At 36.3% G+C, this 23,499-nt stretch overlaps 9 protein-coding genes across 9 annotated transcripts in view; 3 read left to right on the top strand and 6 right to left on the bottom strand.

Moving 5' to 3' along the window:
* Positions 1-2,490, top strand: part of SAPINGB_P006407 (uncharacterized protein) — a gene marked incomplete at both ends in the record, with an annotated part of 2,583 nt that extends 93 nt beyond the window's left edge. The window contains one exon of the mRNA XM_032001118.1: positions 1-2,490. This exon is cut by the window's left edge and continues 93 nt beyond it. Within this exon, the coding sequence (XP_031857009.1) occupies positions 1-2,490 (2,490 nt within the window).
* Positions 2,491-2,816: 326 nt separating this feature from the next.
* On the bottom strand, positions 2,817-3,489 carry SAPINGB_P006406 (uncharacterized protein; the record flags this gene model as incomplete). Its single annotated transcript, XM_032001117.1, has 2 exons — positions 2,817-3,161; positions 3,415-3,489. The coding sequence occupies 2 exons, from the start codon at positions 3,487-3,489 to the stop codon at positions 2,817-2,819; spliced, it is 420 nt and encodes a 139-aa protein (XP_031857008.1).
* Positions 3,490-3,881: 392 nt separating this feature from the next.
* Positions 3,882-5,591, bottom strand: SAPINGB_P006405 (uncharacterized protein; the record flags this gene model as incomplete). Its single annotated transcript, XM_032001116.1, has 1 exon — positions 3,882-5,591. The coding sequence occupies one exon, from the start codon at positions 5,589-5,591 to the stop codon at positions 3,882-3,884; it is 1,710 nt and encodes a 569-aa protein (XP_031857007.1).
* A 335-nt stretch (positions 5,592-5,926) lies between these two features.
* SAPINGB_P006404 (uncharacterized protein) lies at positions 5,927-7,540 on the bottom strand (the record flags this gene model as incomplete). Its single annotated transcript, XM_032001115.1, has 1 exon — positions 5,927-7,540. One exon carries the CDS (start codon positions 7,538-7,540, stop codon positions 5,927-5,929), a length of 1,614 nt encoding a protein of 537 aa, XP_031857006.1.
* A 944-nt stretch (positions 7,541-8,484) lies between these two features.
* On the top strand, positions 8,485-9,795 carry SAPINGB_P006403 (uncharacterized protein; the record flags this gene model as incomplete). Its single annotated transcript, XM_032001114.1, has 1 exon — positions 8,485-9,795. One exon carries the CDS (start codon positions 8,485-8,487, stop codon positions 9,793-9,795), a length of 1,311 nt encoding a protein of 436 aa, XP_031857005.1.
* A 241-nt stretch (positions 9,796-10,036) lies between these two features.
* Positions 10,037-11,224, bottom strand: SAPINGB_P006402 (uncharacterized protein; the record flags this gene model as incomplete). The annotated part of the gene is made up of 1 exon (XM_032001113.1): positions 10,037-11,224. One exon carries the CDS (start codon positions 11,222-11,224, stop codon positions 10,037-10,039), a length of 1,188 nt encoding a protein of 395 aa, XP_031857004.1.
* A 305-nt stretch (positions 11,225-11,529) lies between these two features.
* On the bottom strand, positions 11,530-12,833 carry SAPINGB_P006401 (uncharacterized protein; the record flags this gene model as incomplete). The annotated part of the gene is made up of 2 exons (XM_032001112.1): positions 11,530-12,765; positions 12,831-12,833. 2 exons carry the CDS (start codon positions 12,831-12,833, stop codon positions 11,530-11,532), a joined length of 1,239 nt encoding a protein of 412 aa, XP_031857003.1.
* A 2,631-nt stretch (positions 12,834-15,464) lies between these two features.
* SAPINGB_P006400 (uncharacterized protein) lies at positions 15,465-16,217 on the top strand (the record flags this gene model as incomplete). The annotated part of the gene is made up of 1 exon (XM_032001111.1): positions 15,465-16,217. One exon carries the CDS (start codon positions 15,465-15,467, stop codon positions 16,215-16,217), a length of 753 nt encoding a protein of 250 aa, XP_031857002.1.
* A 1,547-nt stretch (positions 16,218-17,764) lies between these two features.
* On the bottom strand, positions 17,765-21,451 carry SAPINGB_P006399 (uncharacterized protein; the record flags this gene model as incomplete). The annotated part of the gene is made up of 1 exon (XM_032001110.1): positions 17,765-21,451. One exon carries the CDS (start codon positions 21,449-21,451, stop codon positions 17,765-17,767), a length of 3,687 nt encoding a protein of 1,228 aa, XP_031857001.1.
* Between the last annotated feature and the right edge of the window lie 2,048 nt (positions 21,452-23,499).

Raw genomic sequence — 23,499 nt, 5'->3', positions numbered from 1 at the left:
TCTTTAAACCTCTTTTTCCAACAAACCCCTGCCTCTTCGGCTTCCTCCGCTCACACAATATCACCCACAAGAGCACACCAAAACCATTCAATCTCATCAACAATACAAAGGAGCCCCTCCCAAGCATCCCTCGGAACAGTAGCAACTACGGGGACTGCAACTGGTCTTTTCTCAGCCCTCGCAGAAGCTGCCGCTGCACCTCCAGGATCCTCATCCTTAGCTTCAAACGCTGCTGTCCTAGCTGACCTCCCTGTCATAATCTCTGCTCGTGATGTCGCAGACACAATCTCCGTATATAATAACCTTCTAACCGCTGCTAACTCCTACCGTGAGGCCCTCCTCACCGTCTCTTCAGCAGCAGCGGAATTCGGCGCAGCTTTAGAAAACGCTGCTCGATGCAAAGGCGCAGGCTCCTCTGCTGAACCTCTTCTAAATGCAGGAGGCCTCCATTATCTCGTCTCAAACCACCAGCAAATCCTCGCACGTTCTATTCAAACTACTTTTGAAACGCCTGTCCGCAAACAAGTCGCAGCTTTTAAAACCCACATGGCTGCAACTGATGCTTCCTTTCGTGAACAGCTCGCAAATAAGTCAAAAGCCCTTCGTGTCCAAGAAGAACACAATGCCCGTATGGCCCGCCGTAAAGTTCGAAATTTGGCAGCTTATCGTACCTCTTTACTCGAGTTAACCTCCCAAATAGATGAAATCGACCGTCTTAAATACGACCATTTTGTTTCCCAATTTGACCTTGCACAACATACCTCAAACAATATCCTGGCTTATGCTGCTGCAGTTGTGCGCGCTGAAGTCGAAATATACGAAGGAATCGCCCGTAAAGGCTGGTCTGGTGGTGGTTTGGATGACCTGATATCTGCAGGTCCTGATCCATTTGCTCCTGTTGAAGAAGAAGATTATGATGATGAAAACGGTGGAAATGGAGGTCCCTTTTCATCTTCTTCATCTACACCATACTATTATGATACCGGGTCAACCAAGTCCACCAAAACTTACAAACCTTACAATGATAATAATCTATTCTCAAGCCCAGAAGTCTTTTCTAACAAACTTGCATCCACCTTCCAATCTTTTGGCTTTAAGGACAAGAACAAAAACAAATCTACAGGCAGCATTACCAATGATAAAAGTACTACCAGTAGTCCAGAAAAGGTGGCTGCACAAACAGATAGCAACAATAACACCACACTAGAAAACTCTAAACCCTTTTCGGAATCAACCATACCAACTGATATACCCGAACCCGCATCCTCTTCATCATCCACCGAACCTAATGCTTCCTCTTCCAGTGGGTCTAGTGGTAACGAAGCTCATAATCTCTGGGGGTCTGCATCTTCTTACTCATCATCACCTGCCATCCAACCTTCCTCATATAATATCTTTTCTGCACCCTCTCCTAGCCATAGTCCTCTAGCATACTCTGGGATGGTCAATGGCGGAGGTTCCATGCTTGCTTCAGTACCTGTTAGTAGCAACGGTCTTGATCAGCATTTATCTTCTTCTACACCTCTCAGTATAAGTGGGTCAGGTGGCAGCCTTTCAGGGCCATCTTCTTCAGGAACTGCTCCATTTTTCGGCAGCCCACCCTCGTCATCAGCAGCAGCAGCACTTGTAGGTGTGAAATCATCTAGCCATGTGCGACAATCCAACGGCCGCGGGATTTTTTCAGTTCTTCCTACAAACCGGTCCATTCTTCCTGCACCCCCGGTACCTCGAAATCCTAGCGTAGTCGGCAGTGATGGTGTGTCTTTTAATTCGATTGATTTGGATAGCAGCAGCAGTGAAGATGAAGACGAACAAGAAGAGTCATTAGAACAGGAAGGAAAAGGAGAAGGCAAAGAAGAACAAGAAGAAGAAAAACATGAAGAACAAGAAGAAAATCGTGAAGAAGCTGTAACAGAAGAAGAGGAAGATGTGGGTGCAATCGATGAAGATGTGGCCGAAAGACACCGCCGAAGTGAAGTTTTAGAACCAGGTGGTGAATATGCAGTCAGCGATGTTGCAGCTGCCTCTGAGGATTCTGACGAAACAGTCGAGAGTATTACTATCAAGGAAGATACACCAGCGTCGTCATCTCTTCAACCACCTGAATCTGATGGTTCAAGTATAAGCACAGCTCAGGGAACATCTGCGGCTATTACTGAATCCATAGGGACTACTGCAGCAGCAGCAGCAGCAGCAGCAGCAGCAGCAGCAGCAGCCTCAGAGGGAAACACAAGCATTGAAAGTGTAACAGAGATCCAAGAAGATGATCAATTGGAGACTGAATCACTGGAAAGTCGAACAGGTACTGTAACAGAACTATCGGCAAGTCACGAAAATGAACAGCACCAAGATAAAAGTAATGAAGATGAAGATGAAGATGAAGATGAAGATGAAAATGAGAATGAGAATGAAGATGATCTTATGCTGGGACATACAGGATGGAAAAACGTACGGTCTCCATCGTCTGTGTCAACGACTTCTGATTCTTAAGCTACATGTATTTAAAAAAAAAAAAAAAGTAACGGGAAATGAACAATTGGAACGATAATGATGATGATGATGATGATGATGATGATGATGATGATAATTATAATGATGATGATGATGATGATAATTATAATGATTGTAATGATAATGATAATTATAATGAATAAAAAAAAATTTTTCTTATCTCTGTCTTTGATAAAGATATGCATCACCTCATATATATATAAATATATATATAATATTTTGTTAATAAGCATACGTCAATCTATCTTTTCATCACGGTGTTATAAAAACCTTTTTTTATTTTTGTTTTTTGTTTTTTTTTTTTTTTACTTGGACTCTTCGGCAGCAGCAATGGCAGTGGCGACGGGTCCCTTCTCAGTCTCCTCTTCCTTCTTTTGTGGGAAAGCAATATTGCTGAATGCTTTAATGGGAGTATACCCCAGACTTGTCTGGTAATTGTACAAGCGCACAACTTGGTATGCAGCCACGGTTCCTAAGAAGAAGTTAACAGAAGCAAGAAGGAAATTCTTAGGCTTGATGATCATGCACCAACGAGTCCAGATAAGACCGGTGGCCATAAGAGCAATCTGTTGGGTGCCCGAGATGGTTTCAACAGGACGGTTCATGTCACTAATGCCGGCAAAAACAAGCGCCCATTTCATAACAGGAGCCTATTTAAAATAAAAAATAAAAATAAAGAAATATATATATATATATATATATATTATAATGAATTCAAAAAAGTTCCATGGTTAGTGGTTGTTTATCTTTATCAATGTGTGTGGACCCCATTTTGATGACTTTGTTGTTTGTCTACTTTATGCTTCGGCATAAGAGGAGAAAAAAAATAATAATAATAATAGAAAGACAGAGAGAGGGGTTGTATTTTTTTTTTTTTTTTTTTTTTTATCGCCGGAACCATACCCAAAAGTGGATCGTCTTAGGACCCGTCTCGGAGTTCATAAATCTCGAAAACTTAGAAGCACCTGCAGAAGCCATTGTGAATAGTTATATTTGAGGTTATATAATGAAAAGATAAAAGACAATGTTTCGAACGGGTCGAATGGTTGGTGGTGATGATGATGATGATGTTGGTGGTGGTGGTGGTGGTGGTGATGTTTTGTATAAAAAAAAAATTTTGATAGACGGATGTTAGTCGGTGTCTTTAAAAGTTTTTTTTTTTTTTTTTTTTTTGTGAGGGGAAATTTTTAGTAATAAAAAAAAATATAAAATATAAAATAAAAAAAAATATAAAATATAAAATAAAAAAAACACAAAATGTAATTTCTTATGAAATCTATTTAGACTTTGTATATACTTCTCTTATCTTATATATATATATATAAACATTAACATTAACATTAACATTACTCATTAAGATTAGGCAACTCCTATAAACCAGACTTAGCCTTACGGGCCCGGTACGCGTCCCGCTCTCTGGCCCGACTACCTCCTTCACGTACACTACTACTATATTGCCGCTGTCTCCGTGCTAATGACCCATCAGGGTCTTCACGCAAGTACTTCCCAGCTTTTCTATTTTTCTCATCATCCTGCGCGATCAACTTTGCATCGCGTGTACTCACCGTAGCCCCACCAAACCGTTTCCGTCGCTGCTGCTGCTGCTGCTTCCCTAAAGAATCATCACGGGGTTCTCCTCCTTCTTCTTCACCATCACCATCATCATTATCACCGTCATCTTCTTTTTCTCTTTCTTTCCTATTATTTCCATGACCTTTGCTCCCAAACTGATGCATGTATAACGAGTATGGATCATCGTTCTCTTCGTCAGACAAATCACCCCCAGCTTCTTCATCACTTGAATCATTCCTACCATTTTTAGCGTTTACTTCTGTCGATGGAAACGAGGTTGTAGCACCAACAAGCCGTGCACGGAAACCGCGTAGCAGTGCCAAAGTTTCAGCTTCCCTTCTCTCAGTCCCCTTTTTGGCCCGTGCTTTAGATGCCTTAGCATATCGTGCCATTTCGTCGTCTCCTTCCATAGCTTTGGCCGTGGACTTTTCGGATGCTGTTGACTTCTCAGATTTTTGTTTAAGCGCAGATTTAAGTGTCTCAAATTCGGCTCGCAGCTCGGCTGCTGTTTTGACTGAAACACCTGCAGTTACTGGCGTTTTGACAGATGAAGCATGTAAAGAAGACGATTCGATTTGTATCGAGTTGTTACTCTGAAGAGATTCTTCTGGGCTACTTTGAATTTTTTTAGCTTTCTTTTCAGGTACTATTTGCTCCTCTGACTTCTCGGGCCTTTCAGGCTTTTCATGCTTTTCAGGCTTTTCAGGCTCCTCAGGCTCCTCAGGCTCTTCTGTAATTATCTTTTTCTTCTTGCTCTTTATTGCTGGTGTTTTCATCACAAACTTGCGTTTCTTTGCTGGCTCTTCCTCTTCCTCATCTTCGTCTCCATCATAAGCAACCTTGACTCGCTGTTTCACCTTCTTCCCCCGAACACTCTCCCTTTTCTTTTGTTGTTGCTTCTCTTCTTTCACTGCGTTTTTGGCCCGTGCCCGCTCTTCCATACTCTTAATCTCAATGTCCTTAAAATACGGCTCCACAACCTCAGCGCGCTCAATCACAACAGGATATAATGGCCGATCATCTCCATCTTCACCTTCAGGTGCCTCCATTGCCACATCATCAGATACCATTTCCGCAAGAGTGTACAAACTTTGCGGCGTCAGTTTCCCAAAAACAGTATTTTTCCCGTCCAGCTGTGGTGCTCCTCCAGGCGCAAGTGTCATTATAAACTGAGAACCGTTACTATTTCGAACCCCCTCTACGTTCGCAGTCCCCACAATCCCACGACGATTAAACTTGAGACGTGATTGAAACTCGTCTGGAAATCCTCCACTACCTGCTGCATCACGCCATCCAGCACCACCTTGAATTATGAACCCTCGAATGAGTCGCCCAAATGTCGTGCCATCATAATAACCTTCACCACACCGCTGCAGAAAGTTGCGACTAGCTATCGGCGTCTCCTTTGCCCAAAGTTCAATCTCCAGCGATCCACGAGTGGTGTGAAGAATAGCTCGAGCAGTCGTAGGTGGCTCAATCCCATGGAACCCGCCTGTTTGATCGTTCATGTTGTGTGCAATTTTTTTTTATAAAAAGAGTGGTGGGTGGGTATACATAAAATTAAACTTGATATGAAAGTATGGCTAAAGTTTTTTTTTCTCTCAAAACTGAACCTTGTAAACACCAAGCACTTCATTTTTTTTTTTTTTTTGGTTTTTTCAAAATTCAAAATTCAAGATCAAACAGATTCTATAAAACTTTTTATATCTAGCCTAATCGGACTCAAAATGTTTATTATTTATATTTAGTTATACTTATATTTTCTATAAAATAGCTAAAAATTAGGAAATAGATTGGAAACCTTAATGTTCCATGTTGGACCTAGCACAAAAAGTTCAAAATTTTAATCAACAAGGCCTAAATATCTTAACCTATTTCTATTTTCACCATTGGCCTCAATTGAATAGGTTTGATTCCATGGTGCTATTCTTAACTCATGTTGCCAATTATTTTGTAAATCATGAGCTCTTACATGTAAAACCCCATTCAAATCAATGTCAAAAGTAATAGTGATACGAACCGAACCAACAGGTCGAGGGGGAATTCCCTCAACTCTAAAATTTTGAAGAAGATGATTATTGCGTGCAATTGAATCTTCTCCCTGATATATAGGAAAATCAACAACAGTTTGATTATTATGGGAAGTAGCTACTAGCGCTTTGCCATTAGCAGGTAGAGCTGAATTTCGACCAATCACTCTATGCATTTCATCTTGAGCATCTTCGAATCCTAGCGACAAGGGTGTTACGTCAATTAGCTCAAAATTGGGTTTTCTTTGTGCTGTACGTAAATTCCCTAGGCGTGCTGCCAAAAGAGCAGCTCCTGTTACTACTGCTTCTTCAGGATTAATATCTTGATTTACAGACCCTGGAAATCTGTTTTCCAATAGGGTTTTTATGTATGGTGTGCGACTGGACCCCCCAGCAAGAACAACATGGTTTATTTCAGAATTTTTACCGAGCCCGGAATCTTTCAAAACTTGGTCGACAGTATCCAATGTTAATTGAAATAGATCGCGGCATAAGTTTTCATATTGTGCTCGGGTAATACTTAATCGAACTGATTTACCTTTCGGACCTCTTTCCAAAATATTAGTTGCTTCCTGTCGAGTAGTCAACTGAACTTTTAATAGTTTTGCAACTATCCGTAAACGTAAGACAAACGTGGTTTCATCATCTATGGATGCAAAATTAAAGTTGTTTTCATTTCTCAATTGAGTGATAAAATGATTAACTAATCGATTATCGAAATCCTCACCTCCCAAAAATGTGTTTCCACCTGTGGCTAATACTTGGTATTTATTTCGTTCAACTGACAATATTGTAACATCAAATGTTCCACCACCTAAATCAAATACCAATAAATTAACTTTTTCATCTGAATCTCCCAAATTTCCATCTGCATATGCAATTGCAGCAGCAGTGGGTTCGTTAATGATTCGCAATACTTCCAGCCCTGCTAGCCGTGCAGCGTCAATAGTTCCCTGGCGTTGTGAATCGTTAAAGTATGCTGGGACTGTAATCACAGCTTTAGTGACATCTTTTCCCAGATGATTAGACCCCAGGCGTCTCAGTTCTTTAAGAACTAAACAAGAAATAACTTCAGGTTCAAGTTTTAGTTGTTTATTGTTTAATGGAACTTGGATTCCAGGTCTGTTGTTATAATTAACAATATTATAAGTGTTTGCCAATGATTCACGAAATCTCCGTGTTTCGAAATCATCAAATTTACGACCAATCAGTCGTTTAGCGTTGAAAATCAATTTATGAGGAGTGAAGTCATGAATGTCTTTGATTTCTTCTCCAACCCTGATTTCATCGTCACCAAAATAAACTGTGGATGGTGTATAGTAGCTCTGATTGTTGTTTGCAATGATTGTGACCCCATTTTTTTTTAGATAGGCAATACTAGAGCAGGTAGTGCCCAGATCTATTCCAACAGCAGCACTTTCACTCATTGCAATTTTAAGAGGTGTATTATTAAAAGCTAGAAGTTTCTTAAAAATGAAGATAAAAACGATAAAAAAGATAAAAAAGATAAAAAAGATAAAATGAAGATGAAAAGAAAGGGAAAGGAAAACAAAAAAGGGGCTAATATTTAAGCACTACATTTTATCGATGAACAATATCGATATCGTTAATTTTTTTTTTTTTGGATTAATAGCAAATAGATCTACTTGGCATGGATCACTAAGCGGCTAAATACAGTGTATACCGAAATTTAAAAAACAGTGTTAATTTAAGTAACTCTATTAAAAATACCTAAAACTTTGGTTATATTAACTGTTAATCTAAAGAAAAAATTAACTTTAAAATGCCCAAAAATTAGTGTAAGCAAAAAAAAAAAAAAAAAAAACAAGTGTTGACAAGAAAAATTGTAAACTTGAAATGCTTCTTAATTTTAGCAATTAACAAATAGACATTATAGGAAATAAAATGCAGAAGATTACTGTTCATTTATTTTTTCTGTTGATTCCGATCAATTACCGTTGATGATTAAAATGCCTTTACATGTCGAGACGAGCATTACTTTCAAATGCAAACGAGCATGAATGTACAGATTTCTTTTATTCTTCTATTCAATGAGGGTTTTTGCTAGTTGCAATTTTGATATCAGTTTCTGTGGTTTAAAGTTGATTTTGCCGGTCACGGATTTCTTCTTTTGGAGTTTAATGCTGCTCTAATTTTGGGCCCAGGTTTTTTGTGACCGCTTTCAATTGTACATGAACGTTGACACATTAAATGGCAAAACTACAAAGCATTAAACATTAGACTTGGAAATTTCTTTTTAATAAGTTTTGGTATAAATACTTTTTGAAATCCTCAAGATTTCAAAATGACTTCATCTTTTTGACTATAATTATTTTTCATTTTGGTAATGCTCTTTCAAAAACTTGCGACAATGAAAAACTTGCAGATATACAAGGTTGGCATATTTTGCGTATTGGTTCTTATAAAACTTGCAATTTTGGTGTTTGAGGGAATGTACGTGGCTCCAGATTTTCATGACGCTACGAACTCAATGGTAAAAATACATGTACCAGCAATGAATGAAACCACATACCGCCGACTCGTGGAGGCTTTATGGGAGCCTGCAGGAGGGTTTGGTGAAGCAGGACATGGTGAAGGAATGGCGAGGCAGGCTCGTCTTTGGCGGGATCTAAATGAGACGTGTGTATGGCCACGACGGGCGTTTGATGTGCATTTTGACGCGTTTTACTATGCAAATGGGTCTCGGGTTGAAGCTTTGGATGCACGCAATTCACCTACATTGGCTGAACGGATTCTCACAACAGGATTAGATTCTGGTGTGGCGGAATGGATGCGTGAAATGACTAGTGACGAACGTGTATATCGACGTTTAATGTGTTCTCGATCTAGACGATTGACTTGGCCGCGGCCTCAGGGAGACTCTGAGCCTGCTGTTAGTGATAAGCCTGCACCGCCAGAGTTGTGTGAACTTTGGGTGCGCGTGCATGGGTCGCGCAAACGGATGCTTATTTCAGTTTTATTATTTTCAGACGGTATTATTTTTTTTTCATTTTTAGCAGCCGCCGTGGCTCGAATTTTGCGTATGCGAAATACGGAAGATGGACTTGATTACTCTATGAGTTTTTATATAACACAGCGACCGCCCTGCAGCGGGATTCCAGGATATCGTTCAGTCGAACTTTGGAGCAGAATGCCCCCAACTGCTACGTTTATTCAAGTGGATATGTTACTGGCATGTTTTCATTGTGTGCTCAATCTAGCGTACACGCTTTATTTACCCCACAGAGTTGAAGTACCATTAGCTGCAATTAATACCCACCTTTTAGATTTGGGTGTGTCAGCCAGACTTTTGAATCGTGGAGTGACGTTGGCATACTCTGTGTATCTTTTAATACCAATATCTGTCGTGGTTGACGTGATATTAGTGGCACCATTAGCCATTTATGAATTTTTTGTTTTTAAACAATTGGCTGCAGAACACCGTGAGCAGCGAAAGATTCAGGCTGCTGCGGCTGCAGCTGCGGTGATTGCTAGCTGTGAATTTATGAATGACGAAAATACAGTACTGGACTTGAGCCAGGAAATGCTGGGCCTGGACCCAAACGTGCTAGCCCGGTATGTGCGATATGATCCAATGTTGGATCAATATGTACAGGTACCACCTCCGGCTTATTGTCGGATTCCTGCGAGGGGTGAGGCCTTGCCTCCATATGAAGCATAGATAGAATTGTATTGTTAGGCTGAAAGGTTCCTTTTTGTATCACGCTACATATATAGAGGATGCGTGATATTTTTTTTTTTTGGGAATTAATGAATATTAATTAGCATTGGTAGTTTTCAAGACCTTCTTTTCTAGTCATTTGCAACTTGCGTTAATCGGATATGTGATGTCTGTAAAGTTATATGTACAAAAATAGCTACAAAGGGGAGTGGTGGAAAAAAAAAACATTATATACTTTTATTTACTTTTCTTCTTCCTGAACAGGTTCTTCCTCCTGCTCCTCGGCAGTGGCTGGAGCATGACGAGCCCGCTCGGCCTCGGTCTCTGCGAGAATGCCGCGGCCGACCTGATCAACGTAGCGTGCAAATGGGAATTCGCCCAAACCATTCTTGTTGCGGATCTTGTCTGCAGCCTTGAGAGATTCGGCAAGTTTTTTGTCATCAAGACCTGGTGCACCACCAGCAGCCACGGCGACAGTGGCCAGTTGGGCATCAAACATGTATTGGCGGATACCTGGGGGGACACGTTTGTTGGGAGAAGACGACGAAGGAATGGCCAAGTCTGTAGGAAGAGCAGCCGCACGGGTAGCAAAGGGAGCAGCAAGGTCCTTAGCAGAGGTTGCATTGAGACCATAAAGTACAATCCATTGAGCTTGAGCATCAGCATCAAGAGATTTTTCGGGCAGCAGAGAAGCCAGAGTGGTATAAAGGCGGACCAGGTCCTTTGCGGTTTGGACCTTTGGGACTACGACGGCACGGATGGCGTAGATGCGTAAAGCCTCGCGGGCAACGGTGATATCAAGGAGTTGAGGAGCCTTGGGGAGAACCGAATCGAAAATGTATGAGCGCGTGGGGTAGAGAGCGGAGCCCTTGGCAGCAGTGGTGAGCAGGGCAGCGAGATGCTCTGGGAGCAGCTGCTGGGGGTACTTTTTAATGTATCTGTCAAAAATCGCACGCACAGCTGCAATTTTTTCGACAGGCTTCACCAACAGGTTAGCTTCGGCTTCCTCACCTTCTTCAAGGGCAGCCTCGATGGCTTCCTCAGGAGTCTCGACTGAAGCGGTTTTGATGAGACGCATGAGAAGTTTGCCGGAGGGTCGCGCAAGAATAACCTCCGAGTCACGCAGTGTGTTGCCGGCCTTGTCGGTAACGTGTTCAGAAGTAGAACGAAGGATTGTGAGATTCTTGGGTCGCAGAACCAAATGACGGAACTTGGCTGGGATGTCGAGGGGTCGGAACCGGTGTTGGACTTCGCGATAAAACTCAGTGAACTTGGCGTCGGCATGTGCAACATCAAAAGTGTAAGAAGGCTCACTGGAGGACACAGAAGAGCGAAGAGCATCGTATCCAGCAAAAGAAGCGGAACGAGAAGCTGTGGAATATGCCCGGGTTGAGGCCCGAATGAAGCCTGGGAGCTGTGATCTCAGCATTTTGGTTGGTTGGCTTTGTATGGGTGGTGATGATGGTGGTGGTGATGAAAAGAGGATTTTTAGAGTGCCAAAAAATTTCACTAGAAAAAAAAAAAAAAATTTCAGTGGTTAGGAAAAATCTGACTAATCAAGCCACGTGACCCTCAAATATTCAACTTTTAATAATTTTTTTCTTTTTTTTTTTTTTGTAGCATTATGCTTCCCCCGCTATAAAACTTTTAGAGAGATAGCCTCAACTTTATGTTTGTCAACAATGTCTTTCATTAATCATTAATCATTATACATTAAAATTTGTAATTCATTGTTTATTGGGTTGTTGTAAACTGATTAAAATCCCATTCAGAATCATCAGCCCAATCTTCATTCTCGTCATAATCTGAAATATGTAAAACAGACTCGCTTTTCTCCGACGGGATATTTGACTGGGCCCCGTTACTGTCATTGTGAACAGATGATAATACGTTTACAGCTTCACTTTTTGCAACCTCCGATTCGCTTGGAATACTGCCATTGCTTCCACTATTAGTGCTGCGACGACGTCGGCGCCCACCTCTGGCACGATGTCGACGACCGCTGGGCACTTGTTGACTGTCTTGGTCAGTAGGATTAATAGCAACCTGCTCAGCAGGCTTGTCATGTTGATGTGGCTTGCGCCATTCGACAGAGTTAAGTGCTTGCATTCGACGTTCACGGTGGGCATCACGTTCTGCAGCCCATTTAGATGTCTCTCCATCAGCCTTGTTATTTTGAATTTCTTCTGCAGTCTTGTGGTGGTCTGTGGATGACACTTTTAGTTCAGCAAGACGAGTTTCTAGAGGTGGCACATTAAAGCCACTGGGTCTACCTGGTGGCGATGTACTTGAACGACTAGCTCGTCGTTTATGTGCGGAACTTCCACGTCGCCTTGGCTGTTTCCCGTTTTTTTCTATACTTGCTTGTTCGGCTACTGTTGTTGGCTCTTGTGGGTCTTGTGTTGACTGAGCAGGTCCAGTTGGTATATCTGATTTTGATGTGTCCAAGCGTTTCATAAAGGCAATGGCCTCCGACGACATTTTATCTTCTTCAGCAGCTTTTGATCCCTTGCGCCTACCACCACGGTAGCGACTTTTGTTATTTGTTGGTATTGTTATTGAGCTATGGTTCCCACCGCCTGACGACACACTCGTTGTGCTTTTGGCACTGTCTTGGGATGTCACAGACCCGCGGTCACTAATATCTGTGTTTGATGCATTGATATCGTGAGAACCATGGCTGTGCTTGCTAGAGATGCCACCTGCAGAACCAGAAGGTGTTGTTGCAGCAGGTCCCGTGGGTAAGGATGTAGTAAGGACCTGAGTCCCGCGAGGTCCTTTGGGTACATGTGCAAGGTCTGCAGAGTTTGCGACTCCTGTTTTCTTAGGAGCTACAGGTATAGAATTGTCAGATGAAGTTGATATGGAGGCCCACTTGCTGTTAGAAAGAGATTCATGTTGGGAGCTTTCTGGTTCCGCGGGGGTTGAAGAGGTAGCCGTAGCCTGAGTATTCCACTTTGATACGAGAGACTGAAACGGGAAAAAGTTAGTTTAAAAACCAATCTTAGTATCACTTTAAGTAACTAAGAGCATACCATGATGATTGAAGAGTTTAATTAAAGTAGTAAAATTAAAAAAAAAAAAAAGAGAATATATTTATATATAAAGCCGAGAATTAAAGTGGTTTATGGGTTGATTTGTTGATAATCAGACGATTTGGTCTTCGAACAAAGCGGGGTGAGAAAATGAGTATATTTTTTTTAATGTGGAATTGAGAAAGGGAAAACAACAACAACAACAACAAAAAAAAAAAATTAAGCTGAGTAAGAAAACTGAATACGCGAGAATTTGCGTATTTTAATTAAATACTAATTAGTTGAAATTTATATCTAAAGAATAAAATCAATGAATGGGGTTTGAAATGTATTGGCAAGTTTATTGAAAAAAAAAAATTGTCTTGTTGAATTTGTTGATAAAAAAAAAGTTCTTCTTTTTCCTTGGTGATGATGCAACAATCAAGCAAACAAAAAAAAAAAAAAAAACTTTGTGGAGATGTTACACTTTAATTACAATAGTAGTACATATTCTTGTGACATTACACAAAGCTTTGTTAGACCTTTTTTAAACTGATGGTAGTCATAATTTAGAATGTTAGTTGGGAGAAGAGAAGAAAAAAGAAGATGATGAATTTTTTTTAAGACTTTAAACGTTGGATATTTAGCTATGTAGACTATCATTAGTTCTGTTGAAAAAAAAAAGTTTTGTATTTAGCTTACTATTTTTTTTTGAATATATAATGATGTATAGCTAAATAATTGTATGTGCATCAAATCATTCAAAAAAGTGAATCAATCAAAAGTTAAAACTAAGTGTAGAAAACAAAAATACGAAATACCAAAGTATCAAAGTGGGCTGTAAAAAAAATAAAAAAATAAAAGAGAAACTATAGAAAATAAATTTCTAATAAAAGATTTTAAAGAATGAGAATGAAATATTATCAATTAAGAATTGATGGTTAAGTAAACCCTTCCTCCGTTAAAAAATCTAAATTCATTTAATTCCAATGAACAAAAACATTCAAATCAATTAAAAAAACTTAGTATTGTTATCTTTAATAGTTATAATGAAGGCTAATTAAGAATTTACTTTAATCGTTTGACTTTGTTTAATTTAAGTTTAATGGAATTTTTTTTAAAATGAAAAAAAATATATATATTTTAATATTTTTCAACTGCTTATTTGTATTTATTTATTTATTTATTTTTTCAAGAAATAAAGACTTTGTGAATCTTTTGAAAATTAATATTTTACATAAATTTTCTATCATTCGATAAAACCACTTTTGAAATTACAAAAAAAAAAAAATGAAAGTGCTGATGTCTTTCAGTTAATTATTGTAATTCTCTTGTAGCTAGGTTTTCAAGATGCCTGAATTTTGTTGAATTTCCTATTTATCATAAAGAAGAAGAAGATTGAATTGCAAGAAGAAAAAAAAATTCCCATCATGAACAGTAGGTTTTGTTATAATACCACTGTTACTTTAGATGTACATTTGAACAGAAGTTTAAAGAAAAGAACACATGATTAATAAAGTAATCTATAACATGAGTTAAAAGTTGAGCAATAAAATCCTAATTATTCAATTGAATATTAACTTATTGAATCTATTTTAAAGATAATATTTTATTCAGAGGTATAAACAAGTAAATCATAATAATTATGGTTAGTTTTTTTTTTTTTTTTCATTTGAAGTATTCTTTTTTTTTTATAAGAAAGAATGTAAATTTTAATTTTTTTTTAAAATGAATTTGCTCATTCTGTATTTTTTTATTCTATTCTATTTCATTTGAACAATTGATAAGTTTGAAAATTTATTAATTTGTTAATTTATTAGTATAAAAAGATGAGAAAAGAAATAAACTTAATGTACAGTATCTACCATAATTTGATTATAATCTTTTTCATAATTATGAAATAAATGAGTTTCACCTTTATTTTTATTTTATTTATTTTTTTTTTTCATTGACTGGTTTGATTTCTAAACTTTTCAAAAAAAAATAATTTATATGAATTTTTTTTTATAATGAATATTCTTAAATTGAATTGACTTTTTTTTTTCCATTTACTGTTATATATAAATTTATATATACATATATATATATATATATTTTTTTTTTCATAATTATAAAAATTTATATATTAGTCTAACCAAATACTGACTAACAAAACTTCCATTCTTTTCTATTTTCAGCCAAAAAATAAATAAAATAAAATAAAAAAAAAAAAAAAAAAAAAAAAAAAAAGCTGTTTGCATTTCTGAAAAAAGGAAACAAAAACAATGTCCAATGTGATGAATGGTTGATATGCCGTTTATCCACAATGGCCTGTTTAGAAGAGAAAAAATTAATTACACACTCCTCTCCCCATTAGCATTTACCATATATGGAATATATATTCGTTTTCGGATATCAAAGATTAAAACGGATGAAGAACATTTGTATCGGGTCGATTCTTAAAATATTATATATATATATAAACACAATAAACCCCAGATTCCACAAATTTTTTCTTTCTTTATACTTTTTCAACTTTTCCACCTTTTTTTTTTTTATTTCTCCATAAAATATGACTTAAATTTTTTAAAACTTTTTTATATTTAAAGCAAAAAAAAAAACAAACAAACAAATAAAAATTAATTTTTTTTTTTTCAAACTTTTTAAAAATAAATAATGAACTTCTTTTTCGCTCTTTCAGCCTTTGTTGCTATTGCCCAAGCAGCCATTCAAGACAATACCGCCTTCACTTTCCTTGTTCTGCGGTCAGGTTCTTCTATCCATTTTTCTACCGTTAAAGAGACTAGTGACCAAAAACTTGTCATTGATAGTTCTCTTAATACAACTTTTACTGGTGTTTTCCTTTCAGATGGCACTATCCGTGTTGGTGACTCAGACCAATGGTTGGTTGTGGGTGCAGACCAACAACTTACTGTCCAGACTGGATCTCCACAAACTTTTGAAGTTAATGATCAAAGCGTGTTGACATTGGATGGTAGCTCTTCAAGCTTTTATGTGATTGAAAACGAAGATGGAACTTATGGTATTTACAGTGGTTCTGGGTCTACTCAGACAAATGCTTTCCATATCAGTCTTCTTGTTGACTGGGATAGAAGAGCTTCTTCTGCTTCTTCATCCACTTCCACTTCCACTTCCACTTCTTCAGAATCTTTGTCTTCATCTTCGACTATTGTTTCTTCTTCTTCTTCTCACATTACATCTACTCCTAATATCACTACTGCCACTTCTACTTCTAGTGAACTTGGCCAGGTTACAGAAACTGTCACAATTTGCAGTAAAAATGGAACTTGTGCTCATCCTTCAACCTCAGTTCCTCAGGTTAATGGTGCTGCTTTAGCTGTTGGTACTACATTTTGGGGTGCCGCAGTTGCTGCAGCTGCAGGTGTTGCAGGTATTTTCATTCTTTAAACAACAACAACAACAACAAATTGATTTAATTTCAATCAAACCAAATCTAAATATAACAATTGATGATGAGGAGAAAAAAAAAAAAAAATAATAATAATAATAATAATAATAATTTTTTTTTTTTGTATTATGAAATTTATAATTTATAATTTGTAATATTTCTTTAAAGATTTGTTTTTAATTAATTCATACACGGTTTTTTTTTATTTTTTTGTAATTAATAAATGAAAAAAAAAAGATAAAATTTACTTTTAAAAGTTATAAAAATTGAAAGTTGAAAGATTTTTATTTTTTTGGTATTAAATGATTAATTCTTATTTGTTTTCCTTAAGAAGGAAATTTTTCCAAAATTAGTTTGTACTTTTTAAAAAAAAAAAAAAAGAAAGTCTATATTAAAAAAAAAAAAAAAAAAAAGCTAAGACTATAGTCAAATTATAAATAAAAATTAAATTTTAAAAATAAATAATAAATAATAAAAAAATGATTTCTTCGTCAGATTCAAATACATATATATATATATATATATTAAAAAAAATAAAACCTTTTAAAATGGATTTTCTTACTTATTTTCTTTCTTTTTTTTTTTTTTTCTCTCATCAAAACATTTCTTTAAAAAAAAAAAAGAAGAAACAATTTTTTTTTGTCCTCACAAGAAGAAGAAGAAGATGATGATGATTTCTCACTTTTCATGCACGTGTTTGTCATTTAGTGACAAGTATCTATGGGTTTACATTAAAATCGTGATATATTTCTAAATGACCCAGAAGATTTTTTTATAGAAATGAAAATAAAAATCAAAAAGAATAAAATCATTTTAATCGTTAAACATATATATATATATATATAATTTTAACCATTTAATTATATTATATACGCATTATTTTCTACTATTCTAACTTTTGACCTTCTCTTTAAAATTCACAAATAGAAGTTCTCTCTTTTTTTTTTTTTTTTTTTTTTTTTTAATGCTAAGCTGTCTAAATTTCATGCCAATCTTTCATTTAATAATTAAAAGTGAGGAGGAAGAGAAGGAGGAGGATGGGGAGAGGCTTCAATTGTTTTAATATAGTAGTTCATGTATTTTTATTTTATTTTATTTTTTTTTTATTTAATTTTTTTACTTTTTTTTTATTATTAAAAAAGTTCCCAACCATCATCAAATTCATGCACTTGAAGAAATCAATGAAAAAAAAAAAAAAAAACCCTTAAATCTCAATTTGGACCCCTTAAAAGCGATATTCATTCATTCATTCATTTCTTTTTTCGATTAAAAAATAGATTCTATCAACAAACTTCATAATTAAAAAAAAATTATATATATATAAAAATAATGATATTAAAAAAAAAAAAAATGAGAAATAAAAACGAAAAAAAAAAAAAATTGTACATATTATATATAGAGAAAAAAAAATGATTTTAATTAATTTTTTTGCAACTTGCCTTTTTTTTTTTTTTTTTTAGTTTCCAAATTAATAATAAATTTTAGTCCAAACTCAATCCATAAGTAATAAATAAACCTTCCTTTCTTACTTTTTTTTTTTTTTTTTTTACAACACAAGAGCTGCAGAAGGAGCATTGCTTGGAGCAGTTGTATTCCACAAGCTCCGTCTAAACTGCTTGCGACGCTCCATCATTTCCTTCCATCCTGCCTCATCGTCATCATCATCATCATCGTCTCCATTGTCACTAACATACTCGCTCTCAGGTCGAGTCTGTACATTACCACCAAGCGGACTAGGGTTTCGTGCAACAGCAGATGATGGAGATGAAGGTGGTTGCAAATCTGATCCGGCAATTGCAGGTACAGTGCCATCAGAAACAAGTGTAATTTGTTGTTGTTGTTGTTGTTGTGGTGGTTGAGCTTGAGCTTGAGCTTGGCCTGCTTGTTTAGGAAACTTAAAAGAAGGTGTGCTATTGGTATGCTTGTGTTGACGGTTATTTGCATTTGCCAAAGCAACAGTCGCAGCTGCCACAGCCACAGACTTGGTAGCCTGTTGAGGTACCGGATGCATAATCTGTGGTTGCTGTTGTTGTTGTGGCTGCTGCTGTTGTTGTTGAATAGGCTGTGCAGAAATCATAAGTTCATTAGAATGAACACTACCATGAATAGAAGGCGAGTATGACCTAATAGATGGTGCACCACCAGCCCCCCGCATCATGGGTGTCATCATGCTTTGCGAGCTAGGATTGTTAATCATATCAAAAGAGCTCCAATTCTTGGTCGGTGCAAACTGTTGCATTGGAGTCATGTATCCAGCTCCAGGAGCACCCACACCCATAACAGAGGGTGCTGGTTGGGCAGCAGAACCTTGCTGTTGAATTTGCATTTGTTGAAGAATCTGGGTTTGAAGAGCCATCATCTGAGACAACTGTGCTTGAATCTCAGATTGCTGGCCCTGAGGTTGTTGCTGCTGTTGTTGTTGTTGTTGTTGTTGTTGATGATCATCAAGCATTTGTTGTTGGTAAACAGATGATCGCTCAATTTGATCAATAAGTGTGTTTGTACGCTCCTTGGCCAAATTGTTCATCATCGACTTGCGACGTAACTTGGCTTCTTCTTCCTTGGCAATCTCGCCAATAAGACCACGGTTCATCGTCATACCAGATTGTCCAAAAACGGCAGGAAGACCAACCGAAGGGTTACGCATAGCCAGGTAACCATCGTCGGGTGCCGGAGTAGTTGAACGAATAGGGGACCCAAATGACCGAACAGAAACAGCGTCTCCACCAAGTGGTCGAGGAGTTGTAGTGCCCAAAAGATATGCAGATGAGGCACCTGATCCAAGTACATCACCTTGGGAAGTTGCCGAAGTGTTTGAAATGCCTTGAGCCATAAGGTTGGGCTGAGAGCGTGCAGTTTTAAGACGTGAAGATGTAGGGAAACCATGTGCTTGTAAAATACCAAGAGGAACATCATCATACTCATCTTCATCCGAATTCTCACTGTCAAAGTCACCAGAAAAGGCTGCACTGTTAAGAACAGGATAATTGCCGAGCCCAATCTGGGAGCCAGTAAGTTTAGTCATTTTTTGACGGTACACAGCCAAATGGGCGTCTTGTCTCAAACGCATTCGAATGGTTTGTTTTTTTCTCTCCTCGTCCTCCTCCAGACGTTTAATGCGACGATCTTCATCATCTGCATCATTAGTTTCACTATCATCATCATCATCAGAAGTGTCAGAAGCCTTCAGATCGTCGTCATCATCGTCATCATCATTATCATAATCGCCATCATTGTTTTTTTCAACTTGTCTAGTTTCCCCACCTTCTTTAAGCTTCTTGGCGTTTTCCTTGTCACTAGTGTTTTCATCAGTACTAATGGAACTATTGCGCTTCTTTTTACGGCGCTCCTTTTTAGTGTCAAGTTCTTGTTTGTACTTGTCATACTGGCTCTTTGTCATAACTAAACTGTTGGAAGACGAGGTGCCAACAACACGCATGCGAGAACCTGTGGGGTCGATTGAAGGTCTAAGGTTGGGAACAAAGTCGAGGGCCTCATTGTCAGCAACAGAAGAAGCAATAGAGTTGCGCTTATTTGCATAAGTATTTGTTGAATCTTCAAAAGGTCGTTGTTGTTGAAGCAAAAGTTGGTCGCGTTCTGAAGATAATCTATTTGTAGAGCGGATATTATTGTTATTGTTATTGTTATTATTGTAATTAACACTATTGTTTCCAAAACTAGAAGAGCGATTCATGCTGGGGGATAAGGCGTTAGAATTTAAGTCATTAACGTTTCGCAATGATTGACGACGCTGGTGTTGTTCAAACGGAGTGACTTTAGCCTTGTATGTAGGGCCCAATTCAATTTCATGGAAATGCTGCTTGGGCTGTGGACTTGAAAAGACCAATGGAGCGTCTTCTTCAGGGTTAGTTGGAGGATTTTGTTGTGAAAAAGTATAGGGGCCATTTGTATCTTCTGAGCTTCTTGTAGATGCTTTGTTGAGGGCCTTATAAGAACCAAATCCTGGAAACATGGACTTAACTTTAGCCACGGTAGAACTAGTAGAACTAGATCCACGAGGGTTTGCATTTTGAACTGTTGAAGGAGTATTTGAAGATACAACTCTGACTGGTTCATAAGAAGATCCGGATCCTTGAAAGTTTGAGCTAGATTGTTTGAGGCCACCTCCTTGAGATGAGGATGATGATGAATCTGGTCGAGAAGATTCATTATTGTAATAAGTAACACCATGGTGATGGTGAGGAGCTAGGCGATTAGGATCCAAGGAGTTAGAGCCATTTGACTTGTAGTCTGAAAATGGGAAATCTGGACGAGTGCCATTGACAGGGCTAGGTTGGATACTATTATTGTCATCGTCATCAATGTCACTTCCTTCTGTGTCAGTGTTTCGGAAAGATCCTCCATCGGCATAGTATGAATAGTCTGGAATCTCAAGGCCAGAGGAGAAAGAACTTTGGTGGGTAACGATTGGTAAAGTCTGAACTGCTGGAAGACGGTCCAAATCAGTTGAGACTACAAGACCATGATTATTGTTGTGATTATTGTTGCTGTTGTTGCCAGAATGGGCCGAGTAATCGAAATTCATAATGGAACGAGGCCGGCGACTTTTCTTTTTTTGAAAAGGGTCTTTATCAAAAAGACCTGTAAGATCTGTATAAGATTCGTTTACAGCTACCGGAGGAAGCTGGATAGAAGTTCTATGTTGTTGTTGTTGTTGTTGTTGTTGTGAAAGCACAGGGGTTTTGTCCACAACTATAGAGGAAGAAGGTCTTGAACGAGATGTAAAAGAGAGAGAGCTTCTCTTTGAGCCAAGATTAGAAGTAGGAAAAGTAGAAGACTGAGCTACTGGACGGTTTTCAGAAGACCTTGGACGTTTTAAAAGAAAGGCGGCTAATTTTTTAGTTCCACTTTGAGATGAAGTTGAAGAATAATTGTTATTGTTATTATTATTATTATTATTATTATTATTTGTTAAAGATGAAGATGAAGAAGTTGTTGTTCCTGCTGAAGAAAAGCTGCTGGCGGAGCTGCGGGAAGACGAAGAAAAGGAGGAAGTAGAAGAAGAAAAAGCAGAGGAGGCGGCAGCCAGTGAGGAATTTGGCGTGGCAGTTGGAGAGGGTAGGGGTTTGGGTAAGGGTTGAATGCTATTTATAGAAACACGGGGGTTAGGGTGGTTAGAGTGGTTGTTATTGTTGTTGTTATGGTGGTGGTTGTGATTGTGGTTGTGGTCTTGCTGCAGCTGCCACGTGATAGATGCTGTAGTTGAAGTCATAAATGTTTGTTATGAAATTGTTGTTTAAATTTAAATTTAAATTTAAAATAAAAATAAAAATAAAAATTGATGATAATAATTATTAAAGTCTATAGAAAAGAATATGATTTTTTAAAAAGAAAGACAATTATTATTATAATAATAATGAATAGATGTATATATATAATATTTAAATATAAATTAAAAAAAAAAATGCTTCATTAAAAAAAAAAAAAAAAAAAAAAAAAAAAAAAAAAAATAGAAGAAATCCCCCGTTTTATATATATATATATATATATATATATATTTATATTTGTATTTATTCTCTCCGCAATCAACCGCATACACGCAATCGAAAAAAAATTTTGAAAATATAAAATAAAGCATTATTTATATATATTATATATAATAATAATAATAATAATAATGATAATAATCAAAAATAAACCTTTTTTATTTTTTTTTGTTCTTTATTTCTTTCTTCCTTCCTGCCTTTAATTATTTTATATATATATATATATATATAAATATATATAAATATAAATATATAATTTTTTGGCCCTGACTTGTCCAGTCACGTCTTGACTTTTAACATTTATATATCTATAATAAGTACTTGATATACTCACTAATATATATATATATATATATATATCACTATTTTTTTTTTTTTTTTCATTTCCCTTAACCGCCGCCCGACCCGCCTAAAGTTATGCCGCTTAGTAGATTCCCGCCTTTTAATGGTTTTTGATTGAAAAGCTTTATTATTATTATAATTATTATTATAAATATATATAATAGGATTCTTGGCTTAAGAAGTATTTCTACATAATGAAAGCTTGTATTAATTGAAATCTATAGCCATTTTCCAAAAAAAAAAAAAAAAAATTAATCAATTCTATATACCCCCCTCCCATTATTAATACTTTAATTGTTTTATATATATATATATATTAATAATAATAGTAATAATTATAACCATATATTCCCCCCCATCAATTGTCTTCTAAAAGTTTCAATTAATCATCATCATCTTTATCTCATAATCTTTAAGACTAACTGTTTTTCTTACTCTTCTTTTTTTATTTTATTTTTTTTTATTTTCTCCTGATCTGAATATATATAAGCCCTGGTTTCTTCGATCGTGATTACTTGTTTTGGTTTGAAACTTTATGTATCGCCAATTAATAATAAATCAACGTTTTTTTTTTATCTTTTTTTCAAATTTTCTATTTTTTTTTTTTTTTCTTCTTCATCCCTTAAATTATGATGATCTCTTCTCTATCTCTATCTATCTCTCTCTCTCGTGATGTTTGCATTTAATTGCACAACTTTCTATATAAATAGATAAGCCTTTCTCATACTTTATACCCTTATTTGACTTTAGTTTATATATATATAATTGAGTTAATTGTCTTTTTTTTTTATTCTTTTTTGGTGCATATTATGGTCTACGCAGACTTTAAATATTATAATTATTATAATTATTATAAATACTACTTCAACTAATTTATAATTATTTTCATCTCATTTCTTGATAATCATCATATTCTTATCTCTATTTAAAAGAAATAAAGAAAGAGTAATTAATAAATAGAGAAAGAAAGAAATAATGAAAGAAAGAAAAACTCAATTCCATAAAGAATCACCCCCCACCCACCTACTCCTCTTTCTTTTCATCAAACCAGCCTCTTTATTTCAGGGCTTGATAATGTAGTATAAATATATAGTAATTACTATGATATATATAAAAAAAAAAGAGTATTTATACTAAAATAGTTTGAAGCTTTATTTGCCATCTTTGATTAAAAAAAATATATAATAATAATAATAATAAACTTATGCTAAGCTATTACCTTAACTATAATTAACTTAATAATAATAATAAGCAATCAAACTATATCAAACTAATTTAATAACTACTACCAAGAAATCCTCTTTTTTTTTTTTTTTTAAAGTTCCTGCTTTCTTTTCAACTTCTCCTTGTTCTGGGATTTTTTTAATTTTTTTAGTTCTCTTCTTTGCTTTTCGATCCTTTGCTGTGGATTTTTTTTATATACAAACCCATA

The sequence above is a fragment of the Magnusiomyces paraingens genome (assembly GCF_902498895.1).
Source record: "Magnusiomyces paraingens strain CBS 517.90 genome assembly, contig: contig5, whole genome shotgun sequence".
Lineage (NCBI taxonomy): Eukaryota > Fungi > Ascomycota > Dipodascomycetes > Dipodascales > Dipodascaceae > Magnusiomyces > Magnusiomyces paraingens.
Note: the sequence above shows the minus strand (reverse complement) of the source record. Positions and strands in the feature narration are given on the sequence as shown.